General features: G+C 26.7%; 5 protein-coding genes across 5 annotated transcripts; 2 read left to right on the forward strand and 3 right to left on the reverse strand.

Annotated features, from left to right (window-relative positions):
• Positions 1 to 2,238: 2,238 nt before the first annotated feature.
• MKS88_003364 (uncharacterized protein) lies at positions 2,239 to 9,166 on the reverse strand (the record flags this gene model as incomplete). Its single annotated transcript, XM_067216449.1, has 3 exons — positions 2,239 to 3,741; positions 4,341 to 4,466; positions 5,621 to 9,166. The coding sequence occupies 3 exons, from the start codon at positions 9,164 to 9,166 to the stop codon at positions 2,239 to 2,241; spliced, it is 5,175 nt and encodes a 1,724-aa protein (XP_067073095.1).
• A 5,685-nt stretch (positions 9,167 to 14,851) lies between these two features.
• On the reverse strand, positions 14,852 to 16,631 carry MKS88_003365 (uncharacterized protein; the record flags this gene model as incomplete). Its single annotated transcript, XM_067216451.1, has 3 exons — positions 14,852 to 14,900; positions 15,554 to 15,905; positions 16,511 to 16,631. The coding sequence occupies 3 exons, from the start codon at positions 16,629 to 16,631 to the stop codon at positions 14,852 to 14,854; spliced, it is 522 nt and encodes a 173-aa protein (XP_067073096.1).
• A 3,435-nt stretch (positions 16,632 to 20,066) lies between these two features.
• On the forward strand, positions 20,067 to 21,242 carry MKS88_003366 (26S proteasome regulatory subunit RPN9; the record flags this gene model as incomplete). Its single annotated transcript, XM_067216452.1, has 1 exon — positions 20,067 to 21,242. One exon carries the CDS (start codon positions 20,067 to 20,069, stop codon positions 21,240 to 21,242), a length of 1,176 nt encoding a protein of 391 aa, XP_067073097.1.
• A 987-nt stretch (positions 21,243 to 22,229) lies between these two features.
• MKS88_003367 (tRNA N6-adenosine threonylcarbamoyltransferase) lies at positions 22,230 to 24,025 on the reverse strand (the record flags this gene model as incomplete). The annotated part of the gene is made up of 2 exons (XM_067216453.1): positions 22,230 to 23,072; positions 23,216 to 24,025. The coding sequence occupies 2 exons, from the start codon at positions 24,023 to 24,025 to the stop codon at positions 22,230 to 22,232; spliced, it is 1,653 nt and encodes a 550-aa protein (XP_067073098.1).
• Positions 24,026 to 24,723: 698 nt separating this feature from the next.
• MKS88_003368 (RNA methyltransferase) lies at positions 24,724 to 26,049 on the forward strand (the record flags this gene model as incomplete). The annotated part of the gene is made up of 3 exons (XM_067216454.1): positions 24,724 to 24,817; positions 25,005 to 25,038; positions 25,269 to 26,049. The coding sequence occupies 3 exons, from the start codon at positions 24,724 to 24,726 to the stop codon at positions 26,047 to 26,049; spliced, it is 909 nt and encodes a 302-aa protein (XP_067073099.1).
• Between the last annotated feature and the right edge of the window lie 512 nt (positions 26,050 to 26,561).

The following is a 26,561-nucleotide window of genomic DNA, read 5'->3' on the forward strand; positions in this document are numbered from 1 at the left end:
AAAGCGTAATGAAGTTAGCCTGCTTGAAAATAAAATGACCCGTACATATAAAATGTATGTAGAATTTATGTAGACTTGATTGGGTGAGATATCTTTTTTTTCTTTTTTATTTTGTTCTTATGAATACAAAATTCGACATGGTATTTTCCTCCTTTTCAGTATGGGCTCAAATGAACGTTTCATATAAATGCGATTACTTTGTAGGATTAAATGTTTATTTTTTGTAGTAGTCATAAGAAAAAAGAAGGGAGATTTTAAGGAACTACGGGTTTTCCCTTACGTCATATTGTGTACAAGGGCTATGATAAATACTTGAATACATATATATATATATATATATATATTGAGATGCATATATCTATGCAATATATTATGCATGTATTAATACATATAAAGCATATAAAAGAAAAGGAAAAAAAAAAAAAAAAAAAAATTAAAATTAAAATTAAAACTAAAATTAAAACTAAAATTAAAACTAAAATAAAATAAAATAAATAAAAGTCAGCCTTTTTCTAGGCCCATCCGAATTGCAGCTCCATATTACTCTAAATGGAGCATACACCGAGCAATTTTCTTCATTGTATCATTGTTGGTAACAACAAAAATATTGATAGTTCTTTTTGTGCTTTAATAGCTTCTTACAATTAGTGTAAATAAAAAAAAAGAATAATTCGTGTTTTCATGTGTGCATATTTGTATAAATGTACGTTTTGAAAAGGAATAAAAAGTAGGATGCGGCAAAAAAAAAAAAAAAAATAGTAAAATTAAATAGTAAAATTAAATAATAAAGCAAAATGGTAAAGCAAAATGGTAAAGCAAAATGGTAAAGCAAAATGGTAAAACAAAGTGGTAAAACAAAATGGTAAAACAAAATGGTAAAACAAAATGGTAAAACAAAATGGTAAAACAAAATAAGGTTAAATGAAAAAAAAAAATCAACATGCCGACAAATCAGCAACTTCGGTCAAGTGGTAAAATTATATATAAGTGCTTATGTTAAAAAAATTAATTCAATTAATTAAATCAACTAATTTAACTAAATTAATAAAATTAATAGAATTAATAAAACAGAATTAATAAAACAGAATTAATAAAACAGAATTAATAAAATTAAGTTATTGCTGTCATATCATATCCTTTTTTCATTTACTCTATTTCTTTAGGCCAAACTTTTAATGTTTTACACCCCCTTCAAAGTAGCATTTAACTTATAGTTAATCTTATCCCATTTAAGATACATCATGGTTTTCGTATCGTTCTTGGGGATGGCTCTCCCCCACAACCATATCCATGCAAGCATACAATATATACAATATATACAATATAGACAATATATACAATATATACAATATATACAATATATACAATATATACAATATATATATATATATATATATATACATTCCTGCAAAACACGCATGAGTGATGTAATAAATTCATTATGCCACACGTCATTATGCGCACTCCGGAGTGTTTCCTTTTTTCCCTCTCCCTTTTTTCAAAGCGCAAATTTGATATGTAAAAAAAATAATTATTACTATTTCGTCCTTTTTTTTTTTTTTTTTTAGAAGCGTTTTGTGCTAATATAGAAGAGGCTTGTAAAAGAGTGCTTAGTTCCTGTGAGGGCCTACTTCCACTCCTTTTCTTGGCTTCTTTAACAGATATACTGGGCATGTGGCTATGAGGCAGTGCATCCATATGACGACGTAACCATATTAATGTCCAAATTTTCTACTCATCTTGGCTGCTCATAACGAATCCGTCCATTTTTCATCATAAAGCGGAAAAGCTTTTATACGGTTGTTCCCTGCCTCCTCCCCCCGGTAATCTTCCTCCTTGCGCGTTATCAATATATAATACATAAATATATAATACATAAATATATAATACATATATATATAATACATAAATATATAATACATAAATATATAATACATATATATATAATACATAAATATATAATACATATATATATAATACATATATATATAATACATAAATATATAATACATATATATATAATACATAAATATATAATACATAAATATATAATACATATATATATAATACATAAATATATAATACATATATATATAATACATATATATATAATACATAAATATATAATACATAAATATATAATACATATATATATAATACATATATATATAATACATATATATATATATAATACATATATACATATTTTCCTACCATCCGTGCTTTCGTTCTTTTCTTTTAAAACTTGTACTGTGTTTGCGATCCGAATGGGTTGTTCATGCCATCGAAGCTTTTCCCGGGGAATTGTTGAGGGAAGTACATACTAGACATATCTTGCATATTTCTACTAGGGAAGTTACCAAAGCTTTGCATGTCTGGTTGATAAGAGGGTGTCGCACCAGAAAAAGAATATTGTCTTGACATTTGAGGGAAAAAATTTGGATTTAAATTTTGTTGCATACTTGGATGCATATTAGAACCCATATTTAGAGGCATATTAGAACCCATATTTGGGGGCATATTCCCGAAGCCCAGGAATCCTTGACCCATCATAGGATTCATACCCATTTTATTGTATTGCATAAAATTAGAAAAAGTATTATCCATACCTTTACTAAATGGCATTAAATTTGTATAACTGGAACTTCTAGGCATCATCATATTATTTGTATCATTAAAAAGAGGTTGATACATTGCTTTAGCGTTCATAGGATTTCTATTATGCATATTCATTTGGTCAATATGCGATTTTTTTTGAGTACTTTTGTTAGATAAATCTAATAGTAATAAGCAAACAAAACAAAGAGCATATATGCCAGTTGTAATGATAAAAATATAGAAGCAATATGAACATCTAGGAAAAGGATATTGCTGAGCCTTTGTAACTAAATTCCAAGATAAATCAGTCTCATAATACCAATAAGTCCCTATGCCACCATTAATAATAAATGATAACATAAAGCATCCCATTGATATTAGTATACTCTTTGTAAATAGTATATTCCATCCAATACATAATATTACAAGTGTACATGATATAACTATGCCACATAAAAGTATTAATGATATAAAAGAAACTCTTTCATATGCTTCTATACGTTTTATAATTGCATCTCTACAAGCTTCTTGACATGCAGATGTCCATAGGGATAAACTACCAGCAGATTCAGCATGTTTTCCTACTTGAATCCCTTCACTTCCTTTACTCCGCATATTTTGTACTCTCTGTGACCATGTCTCTACGTGTTTGTCATCATATATTACTTTATACAATCCATAGTATGTATAGTCAACATATAATGAATGCTCACTACCACGAAACATGTACTTGTATTCAATTGGTTCTGCTTCCCTCCATGTAGTCATAACTGTGGTCAATATTTGCGGAACTGCGCTTATAAAACCTATTGTCATTATTACATTTAAAACTCGAAGTGCATTTTTGGACAGAGGAGGAACAATGGGTTTCGTCTTGCGCATTCTGCCCATTTTCCCGTCCCTGCTATTTGCGCCGTCTATTAATAGTTTTCTAATATGTGCTTCGTTCCTTTTACTATTTATTTTCTTTCTCGTTTTCGCTGTCTCGTTTTCTGTCTCTTTTGCTGTCTCTTTTGCTGTCTCTTTTGCTGTCTCGTTTTCTGTCTCGTTTTCTGTCTCGTTTTCTGTCTCTTTTGCTGTCTTTTTCGTTGACTTTTTTTTTTTTCTTTTTTTGTAAAAAACGAAATGCACTATTTTTCCCCCCTTTATGCGTTACTGGCGACACGCATATTTTGGCTCGTTTTTACGTGTTGCTACGTATTATTACGTATTCAACTGAGTTAATGAGGTATCAACATATATATATACGTGCATACAAAAAGCAGACTTGTGCATGCGTGCTCTCCTTATTTCTTATGTATCGTGCGCTTTGGGATTTCACTCGCCTATACTTGTATAGGTGAATATATATATATATATATATATATGTATAGGTATAATATATATATGTACAAACGTGTGGCGGTAAATATTGGTGTATATACGAAAGTGCATATGTATATACAGGCAGAAGCAAAAGAACTATTTTGAATGCACTCCTGAACACACTTCTGTTTTTGCACTCGGGAGAGCACTATATTTATATGACCCTTTCTATGTACACTTATTGAACGATATGTTATATATTCTTAAGAGAATTATATTTTAAAAATGTACACGACGTGGAAACTCGAAAATGCCATATTTATGAAAAAACGAGAAAATATTATACATATGTGTGTGTGTATTTGAATTATGCACATATTATGTGCGTATTGTATGTATGTATGTATGTATGGGGATGCGTATTTGTGTCCACACACCTGGAACTGCAATATGTTTATATAATATTTTATTTTTCTTTCGAAATGATGTGTATAACCATTTGCTAAAACTGTATTTAACCCCTTATTATTAAACACATAGCAATGTTTTAAAATGTGCATGCACTACAAAAAAAAAAGAAAAAAAAAGAAAGAAAAAAAAAAAATATATATATATATATATATATATATATAAATGTACAAAATGTATACATTTATATGTGTAATAAAAAAATTACTCTCCCATGGTTTAAAAAAAAAAAAAAAAATAGTAACACCAACTCGTCTTCTACATTTTTTCATAAAATAAAAAAAAAGAAAATTTTTTTTTTAAAAGTTGTGTTTTATATTTAAAGTTATTCTGTTATCCTGTTACTTCTTATTTTGTTTTGACTATTATTTTTTTTTTTTTTTTTTTTCCTCGAAGAACAAACAACATACGTCTTTTTTTTCCTCTTTTGGGATGAACGTACAAACGCACTTAAATTTTTTAACCTTTCGCAAATGGAGCTAAATGAAGCATTTTATTTTTTTTAAATTTGCTTCAACATTTTGAACTCTTAGAAAGTACAATATTATACCAGAAAAAAAAAAAAAAAAAGTTAACTTGAGTTGTTTTGAAAAAAAATCAAGAGTGAATTTGTTTATTTTTTTCAGTCTTTATTATTTTTTATTTTATTATTTATTATTTTTATTTTATTTTTTTTGCAGTCAGATTTTGTTGCATGCATATTATATACTGCTTAACACTAAATTTGTGTATACCTGTGTGAATGGATTGAGCGAAAAGACAAAAGTTGATAAAAATGTTGTAATTAGGGAAAAATGAAATAAAACGAAATGAAATAAGATTAAATAAGTAAATTGGGTAAGGTTGAACGCCAAAAAAAAAAAAAAGAAAAAAAAGAAAAAAAAGAAAAAAAAAAAAAAAAAAGTAACTGTTAACAATTAACAGTTAAAATAACTAAAACTGCTGCACCATACAATACACATGAAACGAAACCTATTTTTTCTATTTTATTTTTATGCTGTTAATTCAGCCTACACCCCATGTAACTCTGTAGAAGGAATGTTTTCCTCTACATGAGCTCCTCTTAAAATGTGTACTCGAAAAATATTAATATGTATGTACGGCGTATGTGTGAATGTATGATGTATGTATGGCATATACTAATATACATACAATCCATACGACACCATAAGCACAAAGGTACAAAAAAAGAAAAAAAAAAAAAAAATTGAAGACTAATATTTGACGCCTCTCCTAGAAGCCAATATACGCTGAACTCTCTCCCGAGCATTTTTGTGAATCGACTTATTATCGAAGGACATATTCCACATTTTTTTTTTTTTTTTTTTTTTTTTTTTATATCGTCTTCTATTTCATAAGACAGGTCAAATTTTACATTATTATAATAATAATTATTATAATTTTTATTCTGATCATTTGTATATATGTAATCATTTGTTAAATACATTTTGTTATCCTTACCCTCTGTTGTACTGTTAAAAATTTCCTCCTTATTAATAATATCATATGTTTTACTGTTGTAACTCTGAATGGTATTATTTTTGTTGCAGTGATGGTGAAATTCTGTACTACTTACATAGTCTTTATTAGTTTTGCTCCTAGTGTAATATTCATATGCATCAGTACGTGAGGAGGAGGTCATCATGCCATGGGTTACTGACTGATGCGGAAAAGGGTTTGTTTCATTTTCTTTATTAATGCTAAGATAATTATTCGAGTTTCTACTATTACTGCTATTATTACTGCTGGTATTATTGCAAGTATTACTGTTATTATTACTGCTGGCATTATTGCAAGTATTACTGCTAGTATTATTGCTAGTATTATTGCTAGCAGTAGCAGCAGTAGCAGTAGTAGCAGTAGTAGCAGCCGAAGTAGGATTATATAATTTATATGTTTTATGTTCACTTGTTTTTTTAAAAACATTTCTGTAACTATGGTAATACGCGATCCCACTTTTATGATGTGCGCATGCTTTGTCTACATTGTTACCACCGTTACTATTACTGATATGATTACTACAACTATTACTACTGATACTATTTATGTTAATGTATTTGTTGTTGTCGTAACCCGCTGCTTTACCGAAAGAGGGTGTTGTAATGAAATGACTGCTCTTACCCTCTACATTATTTCCATTATTTTTATGCTTATCGAGTTGTTCACCATATGATGCATTCATTATACGTACGTTATTAGCTGAGTAATCTACTGCACTATTTGCTACGTCATTCGCTAAGCTATTCTTAGTACCATTAAGCAAAGAATACTGTGCATTATTAATTTCATTACAATTTTCCAATTGACTCAAATAAGAGCAGCTCTTTTGGGGGTTGCTACCACTGTTCGTATTTTGCTCGGTCAAACCACCGCAGACCACACTACAACTACCAGCACTACTATTATCAACATTATTATTGCTATGGTAATTCATAGAACTATTCTCGGACAGTCTTTTGCTTTTATTACTAGCGTCATCCTTGTTACCATCTTCTCCGCAGGTATGACTTATTATCACATTGCTACATTTATTTTCTAAACCGTACATGTCACTGTTATTATAACTTCCGCAGTTGTTATTATAAATACTTCCACTTTTTTCATCAACAACGTTACTATTATTATTTCTGTTGTCAGAACAATGAGTTCTGATATTAATTTTAATTGCTTTATTATCATTTTCATAATAATTATTATTTTTTTTACCATTTTTTACTGGTGCAAAATGCACTCTACGTTTATGTGAATGCCCATAATTGTTATTATTATTTTTTTTGCATGACCAAGTCATATTTTTTTTTTTATTTTTTTTTTTTGTTGCTTTTTTAGCTAGCTGGTGATAAGTATTATTATGGTGATTAATGAGGTTATTACAGTACCCCCCATTATTGAACACATTACTGTGTGCATTATTAATATTATTACTGTTAGTGTTGTTTAAAAAATTTTTGTTTATTTTTTCGAACTGCCCACCATTTGTTGTAGAACTATTTTTATTATTATAAAATTTTTTTAAGTTGCCATTATTATTATTGTAGCTGTTGCAATTGTATGGATTATTTTTTGTACCTCTGGTATCATTCTTTTCATTATACTTACAATTGCCATCTATATGCATAGTTGCTATTGTGTTATCAGACATGTTATCCTCATTACTGCTTAATTTCATGTAATAATTGGAACAAATTTTATTATATTTCCCTTTTTTTTTACCTATAAAATATTTTTCTAAATTTTTTGTTTTCGTCCTTGTTTCGTTCTTTAACTGAATCGTATTCATCATATTCGTATGCTTCGTTCTTCCCCCCTTTTTCATATTTTTCATATTTTTCATATTTTTTATATTTTTCAAATTTTTCATATTTTTTATATTTTTCAAATTTTTCAAATTTTTCATATTTTTCAAATTTTTCATATTTTTCATATTTTTCATATTTTTCATATTTTTCATATTTTTCATACTTTTCATACTTTTCATATTTTTCAAATTTTTTATACTTTTCATATATTTCATATTTTCCATTTTTTTCCTCCTTTTATTTTTATTATTTAAACTATTAATAAAAACGTCTTCCCCAGTACTACTTTTCAGCCCATACCACATATCACAAGGATTTTCACACATGTTAATGTTAACTTTGCATTTTTTGTTAACAAATACTTTGGTGGACTCATCACTGAATAAAGAGTTGCTATCATTGAAAGTTTTGTAAGTTTCATGTTTGTGTGCAAACTCGTTGTTACTGCTAATTATGCCTTTATGGTTATTAGCCAAGTAGTTGTCCCTTTTCTTTTGATCATTCTCGTGATTACAATCATGATTACATTTACGATTACAATCAAGATCATTCTGTTCATTATAATAATTACTGAGCCTCCTCTTTTTTGCTTCCTTTTTTTCCTCTATTTTTTTCTTAACATATATTAAAAAATTTTCATTTTCGCTATCTCTATCGCACTCTTCCTCCCGAAGGTTCTGGTTTCTCTTATCCAGGTCATTAAGTAACTCCTTGGTTAGTCTTAAACCATCACTGAAGCTGTTGTTGTTGTGGCCACTGCTATTATTTTTTCCGTTCTTATTCTCATAAAATACATGTTTCCCATTCTTATTATTAAATGGGTTTATATTACGGGTATATTTATTAACACTGTAAGACACATTAATATTATTACTGTTACTGTTATCGTTACAGTTATTGTCATTGCTATTGTTACTGCCATTACTGTTGCGCAAGTGATGGTAAAATTTATTTATTCCATAATTATTGGAAGTATATGCACAACTCGCACAGTTATCTTTACAGCTGTCTTCATTTATTTTTACGGCATGGTCAGAAGGAGAACTATTTTTAACAGATTGCACATTATTTTTATTTTTATTATTACTATTACTACTATTACTGTAATTATTATTACCGCTATTATTACCGCTATTATTACCGCTACTATTACCGCTATTATTACCGCTATTATTACTGCTATTATTAACATTATTATTATTATTATAATCGCGTAAAAAAATATAGTTGTTACATTTTTCACCATCAAGAAATAGCTTCTTATCATTTTTCACACACTGTTGTTCTTTTTTAATATGATTATAGTAACCTATGTTTAAATCGCTATTTTTTTTTATGTGTTTTCCCCTGGTGCTCTTAGCACCTTTTCTATCATGATTTTTTCCCTTTTCATTTTTATTTAATTTTATATCTTCATAGGAAAATGTTATGCTATCATTATTCGATGATGTTGTTTGGTAATACGTCGTGTGACTTTGACTTTCGCTCTTCTCCATTATTTCTGATGGATGCGAATTATACCTGAACAGTGCAGGAAGTAAGCCAGTCTGTCAAATGTACGTAAACATGTGTATGTGCATGTGTGCATGGGCAACTTTACGGTGTTATTTTAAACTCATACAAATAGGACATATATTTCTTTTTTCTTTTTTTTAAATACATATAACGTAGATTAAAAAATCGACGCGAGCACTGTATGAAAATATGCACATGGTTCATTAAAAAGACAAAATGGAATAATGCATAACGAATTAGTTCCAATATAAATATATATATATATATATATATTTATATACATATATGCATATATATATGCATATGAATTTTCAGTAAATCAGTTCAACGTTTTCGTTTAAAGTAATGAACTAGTAACTCCCACTCATACTTATGTATATAAAATTTGATACAAATGGGAGTTCATTATTCATATATAAAAATCTTTTTAAATTTAATTTAACATTAATTGAGTAATAATACTTTATACTAATTCCTCGCGTGGAGTAATGCAACTACTGCTCTTATACAATGAACGCAGCAACGATCAAGTAAAGCGAAATAATAGTATATGCATATATATATATATATGCACACATACGTATGTCAAGGTTAAAAACAGAGAAATAAAATGTGCTCGAAATTGTACTAACACAGTTAATACAAAACAAACTCTATTCATACTAAAAATGAAAATTATTTTAGATATACTTTTTACTATATTACCAAAGTGTTCATAAAGAGCCTCAACAAGAATGTCAGCCAATGAATTATACTCAACTAATACAATATAATACAATTCTGGTAAAATGTTAATCGTTCTATATAGTTATTTATGATCGAAAAGGTTTGAAGTGGTATATTCAATTTTCCCCCCCTCTTCTTAAGTGAGTTATCGCAAAAAAAAAAAAAAATATTATTAAAAAAGGATGGTGTATGTATTCAATTTTAATATAACTCATACACACTATACTTTTTTGTTTGTTGACCTACGTCAGCTCTAAAATTATATATCAATGTTTCTACATGTCTATCTATGTAGCTATCTACTACCTATCTACGCACTAATCTACGTATGTATCTATTTATTTATTTCTATATATTTCTTCTTTTTAAGAACCCTTTTCTCCACCTATTATATTTTCTTTCCAGAATACATAAACTGTAGCTCATTTTTTCACTGTAAAACTTATCGACATAAAATTAAAAAGCTAATATGGCTGCAATTAATATCTTGCATTTGTTCATACAAAAATAACTCATACACACACACTAGTACATATATATAATTCGTGTATATACTCCTCTGTGTATATGTATACACAAAACGTGTGCATAACTGATACTGTGGAATTTGTTATTTCCCCCTTTTTAGTGCGGTATATATTTTCGCTTTCAGAAATATTAGATATTTACATATATGCATATATATATATGTCCATATATATGTATGTATATAATATGTATGCACATATATATATATATATTCTTCAATTAATTACACATCAAAGAGATTTTAAAATTTGGTTACACTATTCTCAATTACATTTATACATAAACTATAAAATATGTGTTTTCTTTGTTAACTATATTTTTGTGGATTCGAGAAAAAAAAAAAAAAAAAATCAACAAAACTTTTCTATCAATTTAACAAGCAGGTATAATATCTGTCATACTATATGATTACTTTCATAAATATGTGGAAGTTTTTTTTTTTTTTTTTTCTTTCTTTCTTATCTCTTAATTTATTTCATTGAATTCCCTTGAAATATTTATGAAATAAATGAAAATGTCCAAAATGTTCTTTTATTTATGCACTACACTATAGTAGCAAATATACCTAAATATGACACATACGAAATAACAACATAAAGGTAACGTCTATTTATATAATATTATATGGGGATGTGGGATAGCAGTCGCGTGGCGGGGGTGGGGGTGGTTTACCTCCTATTTATACATACACACGTATAATTAAATATTATCCTATATTTATTTAATTTAAAAAAAAAAATATATATATATATATATTTTGTGTGTGTGTGCTGTAAAAAACTATACAACTTTGATTAATGTTAATATAATATATTTTTTAATTTTCTCAAAATTTCTTATTCAAAATGTAAAAAGTTTATGATTTTTCTGCTTTACATAATAATGCACTGCTTTTTAATCTTTAATTTTTTTTTTTTTTAAACTTTTTCAGGAAAAGCTCTTTTATACAAGTTGTTCGTTTGTTAGGAGGTGAGATGTGTTAGTTTGCTAATTCGTTCGTTCGTTCGTTCGTTCGTTCGTTTACTTTTTTTTTTTTTTTTTTTTTTTTTTCTCTTTCCCCTATGTTTCAGTTTATCTCTAATTGTACATATGCTTCCAATGGCGCTAGTTATTGACAATTAACAACTACAATTTTGGTTTGAGTTCATTACAACACTTCAAGTCAATGTGCAAGAGCTTATTTCGTTTAGACACTACTTGGGATCACAAGTTAGCTTTAAATATTGAGCATTCATATGAAAAAAAAAAAAAAAGCTTTTATTTGTTTCTTTTGCATTCATATTTTTATCTTTTCTTTATTTTTATGTTTTCTTTATTTTTATATTTTCTTTATTTTTATGTTTTCTTTATTTTTATCTTCTTTTTATTTAATATTTTATTTTATTTTTTTGTATAAATCTTATTACTTTCAAGTCACTTTACTGGACGGTAAATACTGAAACGATTTTGTCTTCCAACTTTGAATATTTATGTATAAAGTTTGGGGAGATGAGATGAGGGAATAATATGTCAAAATTTTTTAGAAATAAAAAAATGGTATTAACGGAAAGCGATACGAACAGGTATAATTAAATATATATACAAACTGTACATATAATATTAATAATACTCGGAGTCTTTTTGTACAATACAAATAAAATCAACTTAAATAAATTTGATCAAATGGCAATTAGACAATACTCTGGTAGTTCTATCATACACGGGAAGTTTTAATAAGGTATAAAAGTTACAAGAAAAGGAGTATATACATTTAAAAAAAAAAAAGTAACCTTATATAACAGAAAAAAGTAACAATAATATTAACACGTACATATATATATATATATATAACTGTTATTCACTACATTAAATAAACGTAGCTATGTAATATATATATATATAATATACATATATATATAATATATTATGTGTATTTTTGCATCATAATTTAATTTAATCGCAATATATATTTATAAGTTATACGTTTTAATTATTTACATAAATATTATATAAATATTGCAACACAAAAAATATGATGTTATTGTAATTATAAAAGTTGACACTACATTTTTGCACGAGGCTAATTCAAGCATTTCATGAAATATTACAATTACAGTTTTTTTTCATTTATTTATTAATATATTCGTTTATAGGTATATTCGTTTATTTTCTTTTTTTTTTTTTCACGATACAATATTTCCAAAATTACTACAACTTATTTTTCGTTGCATATAACAGCTTTCACAAAATAATTGCTACTGTTGTGTGTGTGTGTGTTAATTTTTTTTTTTTTTTTTTAAGCTTTTTCAAAAATATACAGATAGTAAAAATGTACAAATGATATATATGCTTATAATATACTATATGATATTATGCCATATATATATATATATATATATATATATACATATTTTGCATAAATGTATATAAAAAATATATATGCGTTTTAGTATCTCCCCTGCTTCAATACAAGGAGGTATAATATATTTTATACATATACCACACGTAACTATACGAGTGTAAAGATAAAAATAAAAAGTACAAAATAAAAAGAAGTATACAAATAGAAGTTAACAAATATAAAAAAAAAAAAAAAAATCAACAATATATATATATTTATGCATTATTTTTTCTTCCTTTTTTCCTTTTTACTTACTAAAAGCATAAGAAAAGGTTTTAAAACGGCAAATAATGATAAATACATTTATATTGTTGTATTAAAAACATATATATATATATATATATATATATATATATGTAATAAAAAAGTACGTAAATATATAATAAATAAATATAAATATATATTTATATTTATTTACTTACTCGATTGTTACTTTTTTATTTTACTTTAATGTGATTTTAAAGCATAAACAAAATTTATTATGCTTTTTTTGTTAAATGTAAAAAAAAAAAAAAAAAAAAAATTAAAATTAAAATTAAAATTAAAATTAAAATTAAAATTAAAATTAAAATTAAAATAAAAAATAAAAATAAAAATAAAAACAAAAATATAAATAGAAAATATTGAAAATATTTTTACCCTTCAAATTTTTTTTGTTTTATTTAAATATATTTTTATTTTAATATTTAAATTTTTTTTTCTTTTTTTTTTTTTTAATATAAATATTTTAATGCAGTACTATTATAAAAGTACAAAATATATATAATTATACATGTACATTATATAATTACTCGTATTATTATATATTTATACGATACCCATATATGTAGTATAAATGAACACGACTATTATAAGCAATGAAAAAAACATGTTAGCTCAAAATGAGTTAAAAGGAAAAAAGGAAGCATAAAGGTAAAATAAAATAAATAGTATGTAAAGCTTTGATTAGCAAAAACAGGTTTTTTTGAGGTAAAAAATTGCAGTTTTTTGTTCTTTAAACGGCATAATTTATATTATATATATTATATATATATATATATAATATGTATATAAATAATATATAAATTTATTTTAATATATTCAACTGTTTTTTATATGTTTATGTTTAGTAAAGTTTATTGCAATTTTTAACTTGATGAATTTTCTGTTTTTTTCTTTTTTAAATTTTATTGTTTTTTTAATAAAAGTTTTCTGTGAATGGAAAAAATGAAGTACTTATTTTGTTTATATATAATATAATGTATGTATATATATTTATATATGCAAATAATATAATGTATATGTATATATATATATATTTATACGTACAAATATAATGTATATATATATTTATACGTACAAATAATATATATAAATTTATATATATGAGGGAAGAAAAGTTAAATATTGTATGGAGGTACAAAAAAAGATTATAAAATGAAATTTTAAAAAAAGAATAAAACAAGTGTTGAAATGAAATAAAAATTATGAACAAAAAAAAAAAAAAAAAATTAAACCATTGTTCTTATATTATTTATGAATAATTAACTTTGTTCATATATTATTTATGAATAATTAAAAACACAAAATTTATCCATCAACTGTTGTACTGTTATATCAAACCCCCCATATAATAAAATGCAGAAAAAAATAGTATAGTAATAAATTTATTATCTATCTTAGCATTATTGGCTATAATTCACAGCGAAAAATGAAGCGTATAAATAAGAAAAAAAATTTATTTGCCAAAAGTGCACTTTGTTTTCCCATTTTATTAACTTTTATTTTGTTTTTATTTATTCGATAAATATTTTAACCAAAAAAATGCGTATACTTAAAACGACTTTTTTTATGTTTTAGGTTGTAATATTTTATTGAAAAAAAAAAAATTTATTTTTTGGTAAAAAGCGAACTATATTTATCAATGATTATATATACATATATATATATATATATATATGTAATTATGTGTTTTTGTACATATATGTGTATAAAATGAGAAATAACATATATGCATATATAACATTCTTGCTCACAGAAGTACCTTTTAAATTTATGCACCAAGAATGAACATGTTCATAAAATAATCGTTTTTTAAAGAACTACAAAAAAAAAAAAAAAAAAAAAAAAAAAAAAAAGCTATATTTTTTTTTTTTATGTACATATAAGGTGGTGAATAATGAAAAAACTAGGTTAGTTCTTGAAAATTTACTTGTACTGCATTTTGAAAAACATAAAATTTTTAGCAATATAAAGGTAAATTGGTTTATTTGAACCATGTTATACGCAAAATTATATAGTAGAAGGAATAAGTTGATAGCCGTTACAATACAGCAGCTGAATATATATATATATATATATATGTATTATATATTTATGTACACGTATTAATTACACTTATGAGAAACGCAAAAATAAGTGAACGTGTAACGTAATGTAGCGTTAGGGTTGCTGTTAATGATTTATGCTATGATATGACATATGTTATATTAAGCATGCAAAAAAAAAAATGCCCCTAAGCGAAAAATTTTAAATGTAAGAATCTTTTGACACGTCGATATGTGATAGTTTTACGCATAGCTTATTTTTACATTTCATATATAATGGAATAGTTATATATAAGAATTTGTGGTTGTTTAAAAAGTCCCCTATTTGAAGGCATTTTGTTTTTTGAAATAAAAAGAATACGAGCCTATTTACATAAGTATAATATTCTTGATAAATAAAAGGAGAAAAAATTTTCACGGCTGCATACCCATTTGCTTCATTAACAAACCCAAGCCATTCTACACAAGAAGAAGGATTTGTTTTATTTATTTCTTTTTTTTCATTTTCTCCTTCTAACTTAATAAAATTCTTAGATTTAATTTTTTTATCACGTCCATCATATAACCTTACATCATCAAACCTATTATCATTGCTCCAACTATCTGCATCAGAATCTGTGAACTCCAAAAATATATCTGAGTTATAAGACTTAATTCTTTTAGTCTTTTCCAATATATCTTTATCATTTGGTATACACTTACACAAATTGAAAAGAATTTGATCTAACATATCATCATTGGGGAAAAAATAATTTGCTCTATTTATTAATTCTTCACTCTCTGATAAAATATGCATAAGAAATAATAACTCAGTTGTATAAATTTTATATTCGACCAAAAAGTATAATATATTTTGCAAGTAACAAGTAAAGAAAATTGGTGTTCCACGTGTGCATAACTATTGCATATATATATATATATATATATATATACATATGTGCATAACTTTGTCGCTTGTCGCCTTATTTAACTTTTAAGTTAACGACATGTTTGCTCGTGGAGTTCGCTTAGAATTTAGCGCAGCGTAAGTGCACTATAATTATGTGAATAGCGCAAATGCGCAAATAGGCACTAGTTAACACAAACATTACCCCCTTAAAGGACAATTTCGAAATATTTACATAAAAATGAAAGCCCCTTTTAACACTGAACTGAGTACATCCGAAATAATAATAAAGGGAAAAAGCTTTTTTTTAAAAGCATACATTTTTCATGTAAAAGTAACCATAAATATTGTAAATATTTACACATTTATCAGAAAATAGTAGGTTAAATATATATATATATATATATATATATATATATACATATGTATATACGTATTACTCTATTCATGCGTCTTTTTTTTTTTTTATGTAAATTATCACACAAAATTAAGAGCCTACTTTTTATATTTTTCTTCAAGGAATAAACCAACGATTCTATTTGTTTTTTGCTTCTCTTTTGAATTTTGTTTGCTCTTATGTTACTCTCTTGGTCATAATGTAAACTATCACCTGTTTCCATTTTGTTGTAAAAGAAGTTCTTTACTTCTTACAGTATAAATATGTAAATAAATAAATATATATATATGGCTCCAAAACGGCTTAGCATTAATTTTGGGAAAATTTGTGTGCAATATTTTAAATAAAAATATGAAAAAAAAATAAAAAATAAAATAAAAAAAAAAACAAAAAATAAAATAAAAAAAATAATGAAAAAAATAATGAAAAAAATAATGAAAAAAATAATAAAATTAAATAAAATAAAAAATAGAAAAATAAAAAAGTAAGGACGTGCTGACCTTTTGCAATATATGGAGATCAATACAAGAACAACATATGGGACAGTAAGATTATTTTCTAAATATTGTGCAACCAGACGATTTTATTTTTATAAAATGAAACTTGAATTAAATATAATAATACAGATCTAGCAAGAGTTTTACTGTACCTGCCCACGAATTACAGGTAGAATGACTTAAAATGTCATTTGATAAAAAAGTAAAAAAAAAAAAAAGTAAAAAAAAAAAAAAAGAAAAAAAAAATAAAATAAAATACAATACAATAAAATAAAATACAATACAATAAAATAAAATATAAAAACAGAAAAATTATGAAGTATAAACATGTGCATACACATAAGCTTTTTCACGTCATTTCGCACAAAAATGTCTCATTTTATTTTATTATATATATATATGTGTTTATATATGTATGTACATGTATACATATAATGACTAGTACCCACGTGGCTTTGGAGTATAAAGTAATATTTTTTTGAACCTATTTTCGTAAAAACTGCTTATCATTTTCAGGGTGCAGTACTATTTTACAAAAGATTGTTAACATGATACTTTTATTTAAGTTAGGAGAGATGTAATAAAATGGACATGTTAAAATGTAAATGTGCGTACTTGTAATACCCGTAAGCTAGGGGCTTTTTGTGTGTACCACTTTACGTTTTTATTGTTATTGGTTAAGTTGCATGTATAAAACTTTTTTCTTATTTCTGCTGTTCACTTGGAAGAAGCACCTTTCCCAGCACCAATAGTCTTCCCAGCACTACCTAATTTTCATCAACATTATATAATGAGTGGACATTAATACTGCATATATTAGTACGATGGAAAGGTGAACAGAGGGGGGGATATTTATTATCTTTCAAATGTATTATGCGTTTGTCCTGTCAAGATGGCATAAAAATGCGTACATTTGTGTGTATGTGTTGGATGTACATTTGTGTATGCCTTTTAATGTAGACCATATATAAAGGAGGACCTAGTATAAAATATTACTCATTTATTTTTATGATGTTTGCGTTTGATGGTAATTTACACAAGAGACGCTTACGTAGAATAACGATGAACCATTTGAAAATAATTATTCATGGCCTTACAGCGTCCTACTGTATTGTATTATGTTATATTTATTTAATTATTTGGTAAATTAGTTAACCGGTTAACATGTTAATTGGTTAATTGGTTAATTGGTTAATTGGTTAATTGGTTAATTGGTTAATTGGTTAATTGGTTAATTGGTTAATTGATTAATTGGTTAATTGATTAATTGGTTAATTGGTTAATTGGTTAATTGGTTAAATGGTTAAATGGTTAATTGGTTAATTGGTTAATTGATTAATTGGTTAATTGATTAATTGGTTAATTGGTTAATTGGTTAAATGGTTAATTGGTTAAATGGTTAATGAGTTAATATATTTTTTTTTCTTCCCGGTGTAGCGCACTTTGTAATGCAAGTTACTTTTGCACCTTAATAGTGAGATATATGTAGCTCTAATTTTTACGTGCACTTTCTCGTTTTTACAAGAGTTTTGTTCTATCAGAGGTCCTACACATATAAGCTCATTTGAACACTAGAATAATCAATTATCATTTTATAATTTTTTATCTATCATTTTATTAGTGTAATTGTACATTCCTATATTGTTAAGAATAGTTGTGCTTATTTTACTTCATTTCGTTGTATTATTATTCTTCTCTACTATCACAAAATGGCCAAGGATACGTAATTAACGATCATTTATATTTTCTTTTTCTCTAATCCCTTAACTCTTTTTTTCATATCTCTTTATTTATTATCTCTTAATTTATTATCTCTTTATTTATTATCTCTTAATTTATTATCTCTTTATTTATTATCTCTTAATTTATTATCTCTTTTTTTCATATCTCTTTATTTATTATCTCTTTATTTATTATCTCTTAATTTATTATCTCTTTTTTTCATATCTCTTTATTTATTATCTCTTTTTTCTAAATTTTATTAACACCTCAATTGGGAAAAATTAAAACAAAAAATTTCAATCGACTGGAACATTCGTATATATATATATATACTGTTCATACGTACATAATGAAGAGGAAAAGAATTTTAATTTTCCTCGTTTAAAAAAATAAAGTGCTTTCACGAGGTATTTACTGCGTACATAAAAAATAAAAAAAAGAAAAAAAAGAAAAAAAAGAAAAAAAAGAAAAAAAAAAATAAACAACCGAGTTCTTCCTTTTCTGAAAGAGATTTAAGAAATTTCCCTTTTTTCCCGTTTTTTTTTTTTTTATTTTTTTTTCTTGCGACTATTTTAAATTCATGTGTATTATTAATACATATTTCTTCGTTGTGCATATTTTTAAGTATACTTAAATTTCGGCATTTTACAGACTCCAAAAAAAAGTTCATATTCAGCTGCCATTTATTTTAAATTATGATACTTATGTTCATACTTTTATACGATAGCTCTTTCACTTGAATGATAAGAAATGCATAAAAATGAAGAAAAATGTTTATGGAACACTGATGGTTTCTCAGTAAGGCATGCATAACAATATATAAAAATATATATCTATATCTATATCTATATCTATATATATATATATATATATATATGTACAATCGCGCGTAAAGGAAGAAATAGTAAGAAATTTATTTATTAAAAAATGAATCCTCACTGCATATGCTCACAATAGTATATTGCAAAAGACGATTGATTAGCTCGAACAGTTTTTTCCCCCTTAATTTTATCACGCTACCTATATTTGGGTGAAAACAAAAAAAAATATATACACGCGGCAAAAAAATAAAAAAGCTACAAAACGAAATAACTCAGAACGGAAAAGCGAAAAAACAAAATAGCGGAAAACGAAAGGAAAATTCTTTTTTTTTTTTAAGAATATATATCTAAATTTAACAGCACTGGGAACAGCAGTTGTATGCTTGGTGAATAACTGAATAAGCGGTATACTTGGTACTTCAAGCTAGAGGGAAAAAGCAAACCGAACGCAGGAGCATGATTACGTGCGCACAAGGCGTAGGAACGCATATATGTTGGTATGTTAAACATAGTTGAAAGAGCATCAAGATTGGAGTATAACTCATCGGAAGGCAGCTACGTAGTATATTATAATCTTGCTTGGGCGAATAAGGAACTAATTCGGGATTAGAAGAAAGGATGACAACGGCGGTCGAGGAAATTAATAGTTTGTTGAATGAAAACGAGGATACACTAGTTAGTGAGTTACAAGGAAAGTATGACTTTATAAATTTTAACGAAATAAAGAATTACAAAGAGAAAAAATTTCATCATGAATTAACATTAGAAATACAGAAATTTGTTAATAATAAAAATGTACATGTTAAGGATAAATTTCGTTTATTTTTTACATATTTATCTCCACTAATAAGTAAGTTGAAGAAGACTATATATGCAGAGTTGTTATACATGGTAACGGTTCAAATGGATACGACTTGGACAATAAACTATATAAAAGAAACAGAAAAAAATTTAGAAAATGATAAGGATGCTATTATAATATATAGGTGTATATTAATACTGAAATATATAGATGTAGGGGACTTTAAAAATTGTGAAGATGAAATAGAAAATACAAAAAATATGTTACAAGGGGTTATAGGACTAAATGTAGTAGCACATAAATTTTATAATTTTGCTTTAATGAATTATTATAAAATTTTAAATAAATCAGATCTGTATGTTAAGTATGCACTTTTATATTTAGCATATACACCATTAAACAATTTAGATGAAACGGAAATATTAGATATAGGTATATATATATGCATGCATTCAATAATTAGTGAGGATGTATACAATATAGGGGAAATTATACAATTACCACTTATAAATGTGTGCATAAAAAATAATGAACAAACGAATTGGCTCTATCAGCTAATATACATATATAATGAAGGTAATATTGATTCCTTTAATCAACTAGTACATAAATATGAAGCAAATATAAAAAATTCATTATTGAAAGAATATGAAAAAAGTATGTTCAAAAAAATTAGACTTCTAGCATTAATGGATCTGGCTTTTAAAAAAAAGAAACAAAGATCAGATATATCCTTTGTAGAGATTGCTGAACATTGTAAAATTGATATAAAAGAAGTTGAGAAAATGTTAATTACAGCTAAAAGTAAAAATATATTAACATGTATAATTGATGAAATTGAACAATCTGTTAAAATAACGTGGGTAAAACCTAGAGTTCTTAATGATGAAAAAATTTTTTTTATGAAAGAGAGCATAGATAAGTGGATTAGTCATTCTAAGAGCCTCCTTACCTATATAGAGGACCTATCTGTAGAGTTGCTCATATCGTAGCTAGGTAGCGGCCCACCTTGTCACCAGCAAAGAAAATGTTGGAAAGGGAATACAGAAATGGAGAAGTAAAACGAAGCTGTAAAACGAAGATGTAAAACGAAGATGTAAAACGAAGCTGTAAAACGAAGATGTAAAACGAAGCTGTAAAACGAAGATGTAAAACGAAGCTGTAAAACGAAGCTGTAAAACGAAGCTGTAAAACGAAGATGTAAAACGAAGATGTAAAACGAAGCTGTAAAACGAAGATGTAAAACGAAGCTGTAAAACGAAGCTGTAAAACGAAGCTGTAAAACGAAGATGTAAAACGAAGATGTAAAACGAAGAAATAAAGCTGCCTACGCAAAATGGAAAAATGATTGAAATATGGAAAATATTGAAAATAGGCATATTAAATGAAGTTAAAATTATGCTTCTTTATTTTTCCCGTAGTGTCGTCCGTTTTTTGCACACATGTAAACACATCTACATCTACATCTACATCTACATGTGCATGTGTGTGTGCTCATTTTAATGTAACAAAAAAAAAAAAAAAAAAAAAAAAAAAAAGTGTCAACTCTTTTCATGCAATTTTTCCTTTTAATGCATTTTCATGAGGAGTCGTTGTGTGCTTAGCGCGCATATATGCATATTACGTGTACATATATGTGTACATGTATGCATATATGTATATATATGTACATGTGTACCTTTGCGCACCTTTCTCTTTTTATAACTCTTACCAACTGGTTAACCTTTTTAAAAGTTCCAAAGAAGTGAAGCTGATCTATCCACATGCTTTTTCAAAAAAATTAAAATCCACATATGTGTAGGGGCAAATAAGATTCATTACTCCGTTTTAACTGTTCACAAGGGGAATAATCCGTGGGTGCATTAAAAAAAGAAAAAAAGGCGTAAAAATTGTCAAAATGGTTGAAATGGTCAAAAAACAGATCAATATATCACCTCCAAATTATCTGACGTGCAGGTCCCCTCTCCCACGAGTTGATGCTATCTCCACGTTACTAAAACGTCGTCCGTTCTATACCTTTGATGAATACTTATATTTTCAAAATTGTAGACAGTTTTATCTTTCGCGTGTAAATATTCTAGATAACCCGTATATGCAATCATAGCCCCATTGTCAACACAATAGCTATGATCCATAAATCCAATTTTAATATTTTTCTGTTTTGCCATTTTTTTCATCATATTTTGGAGAAACAAATTACATCCAACTCCTCCGACAATTATAACCTCTTTACTATTGGTGAACGAAATAGCTCGTTCAGTAATTTCAATGAGCATGCTAAATATATGATGTTGTAAACTGTAGCATATTTGAATTTTTCTTTTTTCCTCATCAGTTAAATTTATTACTTCTTTTTCCGCTTCTTTTAAATCTTTTTCGTAGAAATCGCTATCAGTCTCTATAGAACAGTCATCCGTTACGTACGTATCACCATCATCGTTACCTCCATAATTTTTTTTATTTTTGCTTTTATATATAATGTTATCTTCATAATACGAGTTTCCTTTCATTCCAGAATGGAGGCTTGAATTATAATGCAAGCATTTATGGGCATCCTCTGAGAGGTCATTCGCTCCTCTACCCTTTTCTATATTTCCTCGTTTATCAGATTCTTTACATTCGTGTAATTCAGTTACATTTTTCATATCCTCCGATTGATGCTCATCGCTGGTTTGTGTGTCTTCTCCACCTAATGCATTATTCTCGCTTTTGGCCTTCTTCTTAACATTTTGGTTTAATTTATCTGTTCCCCCTGCTCTATTTTTCATCCCGCCTCTTTCCTTTTTGTGGGCCTTTTTATTAGTGATATATTTTGCAAAGTACTTACTAATATAAAAGTCATATCCACTAAAGGATATGTCCATACCTTTTATCGTATAAGGAAAGAATAGCAGTTCAGTGAAATCACACGTATCATCATAATTTTTTTTTTTTTTTTTTTTTTTTTTCTGAGCTCATTTGGTACATTCGACTGATTATTTTGCACATGTTGAACATCCGTAAGAATGCTTATGTCATCGTCCCATTTGCTATCTCCCGTGTTTTCCTTACCTGAATGAGAAGCAAATTCATCATGACTATGGTCATTATGTTTTGTATGATACCCGTTTATCTCTTTTGCATTATTATTAATCGTTTGCTTTTTCTTAATGTTAAGTAAATATTTTTGTCTAGCTAAAAGTTCAACATTATAACCAGGTGAAGGTGAGTTGGATATTTTAAGAATTCTAGCTGACCTGTCAATAACATTTCCTATGGCAATATCTAAAGTCTCACCAATAATTTCATATCTTTTTTTATGATTATTATAATATATTATTTGTGTATTCCCACCACTTACATAAAGAATAATAGGATGGTATAGCTTCGTTATATATATACCCATTTCAATATGAGCAATACAATGATTTACCCCTATTACTGGTATATTAAAAAGTAGGGAAAAAATTTTACATATATTGTAAGCTATATATAGTGCTGATCCTATACCTGGTCCTCTTGTATAACATATTAATGATATATCCCTTATATTTATACTTAATTTATTTAAACAATTTTTTATCATATCTATTATATAGTATTTGTGATGTGCATTAATTTCTCTAGGTATAAATCCACATCCTATCTCAGATATATATGTTCTTCTCATATTTACTAAAATTTTGTTTTCTTCATTTATTATGCTTACACCTAATTTATTGGCACTTCCTTCTATTCCTAACACATACTGTTTGCATCTCTTCTGCTGTACTCCTTTTTCTTTCTCTATCGCCATGTTAAAACATCTAATTATGGGAAAAGATCCGAGTAAGGACCAGGAGAGACTTGGAAGGCAAAGAGTAAAAATCGAAAAGCCAAAATGATATATCCTTATTGGGCTCTCTTTTATATAAAAGGAAAGTAAACCTGGACTCTTTCACCACGTAATGACCGCAAGAAAGTAACCCAATGGTTAGAGCATTCCTGTACACACACGAATGAACATACTTTACTCATAAATGCACAAAAATATACCTATACATACATGTATATATATGTGTGCGTGTATTTTTACGTTGAGCTAGCTACATCTAAAAAAAAAGTAATACCAAGCTGAAGATAGCACAACGGGAAGTTATTTTGTTTACTTCCTCATTTGAGCAAATAAAAAAAAAAAAAAAAAAAAAATTACAACTCGTGTATTATCGATATGCAATTATATTGTTATTTGCCCCTTTCGAGAGGAGAAGTTACCCGGAAAAGTTCATATAGGCAGAAATATAACAAACAAAAAGAGGAAAAAGAACGGAGAAAAAAGCTGAAAAACGACATAAAAATGACGGGAAAAACGTACTTCGTTGTTTCTTCCCTTTTTGATTAAAAAAAAAAAAAAAAAAAATATATATATATGTTGGTTCAATAGATTTGTATTTTACTTATGATCTACTAATAGATGTAGTGAATACTGTTTTTCTTTAAACAAATATGCTCAGAATGAGAGCCTCTGCCGGTATTCCTATAAAGGGACTCTCATCACTGCACATAAATTCCTTTCGAGGAAACATCATCTCTAAAGAAGAGGCCATAAGTAATTACGTTATATATAAGCAAGTGTATGTATATATATATATATATATGTATATGCATATGCAGTTTTTATCTCCCTTAAGATTCATATATTCGCAATATGAGCAATACGAATTAAAAGAAAAAAAAAAAGAAAAACGTGAAATAAGATGATGCTCGTTAATGTATATTTGTGACAATTTTAATAGGCATGATGCAAAATCAACAAAGGATAGCTAATTAGTGGAGGGGGGAAAAATATTGCCTGTTCATATTTTTTTTGTAATTTCAGTTAAAATTTTTCTTTATCACATTCTTGTCATTTTGTTGTCATTTTGTTGTCATTTTTTTGTCATTTTGTTGTCATTTTTTTGTCATTTTGTTGTCATTTTTTTCTTCTTTTTTTTCTCCAATTTTTCTCCTTTTTTTCTCCTTTTTTTTTCCTATTTATTTGTCATTTTTTTGCAATGTAGTTGGAGATATAAAACCCATTTTGCATTTTTAAGCAGCAGAGTAGTACTTGACAACGAAATGGACATAGCTGACTGTGAAGGTGTTGAAGCAAATACCGTTGCAGTAAATGCGGGAAATGACAAAATAAAAATGTACGTGGTTATTTACAATATAGGTAAAAAGAAAAATGTTGGAAGCATTATAAGAAGCTGTGTTGCTTTTAATGTTAATAAAATATTTTTGGTTGGTCGAAGAAAAAATGAAATTAATTTTTTTGGAAACATGGGGACGTACAAATATATAAGAATTGAACATTTTAATAGTATGACAGAATTAAAAAATTATTTAAATGATAATAATATATTATTATATGGTTGTGAAATAACATCTGACTCTGTTTCAGTTACTACCAAACCGTTTCTTAAAAAAGATACAGCGTTTATATTTGGAAATGAAGGCACAGGCATTGAAGACAGTATTTTGAATTTATGCGATAAAATTATATATATTCCTCAGTATGGAAATGGAACAGCTTCTTTGAACGTATCCGTTTCATGTTCAATAATTTTACATAATTTTGCTGTTTGGGCAAATTACAAAGAATTGAAAGTAAAAGATAAAAAATTTATTTTTGAAAAATGTAAAAGTAAACTAGATAGGTATTTACATCCTTCAGACCATTTACTAAAAGAAATAAATGATAAAAGAAGCACCCGAGCTGAGAAGAAAAAGAAAAACAACAACAACAATACAAATAATTTTTATTTGAATGACTTTACCGGACTGAGCACTTTATTGTGAAAGCATACTAATTTTGTATTTTATCAAAAAAAAAAAAAAAAAAATGGTGAATATTATATGAACACGTTAATGCGTTATTTTTATTTTTGAATTTAAAGGGAGAGGGGAAAACGTCGATGTGCGATTTTGAAAAAAAATATACATTTCTCTGAACACTAGTGTTGCGTGTATACAACCATATGCAGATGTGTTTATACAAGCATGTGGATGTGTGTGTATGTATGAACATGTGCATATATGCATATTTGCAACTTGGCAATTTTCCATCTTTTTTTTCCCTGTTTACAAGTACTGCTAATATGTCATATGTGCAGTTAAGGATAACTGTTTCAAAAGTAACGTATTTTATTTTTTATTTCCCTTACACATATACACGTATATACCTCAAACCTTAAACAGTTATGGGTACCCATTTTAAATGTACATCCATATGTACAGTTTTATCAGTGCATTATAAAGAAGGAAACATTTGGAAGGTATAACAAAACATTGTTTGTTCAGAGCAGCTCCCA

The sequence above is a fragment of the Plasmodium brasilianum genome, chromosome 10, assembly GCF_023973825.1.
Source record: "Plasmodium brasilianum strain Bolivian I chromosome 10, whole genome shotgun sequence".
NCBI lineage: Eukaryota > Apicomplexa > Aconoidasida > Haemosporida > Plasmodiidae > Plasmodium > Plasmodium brasilianum.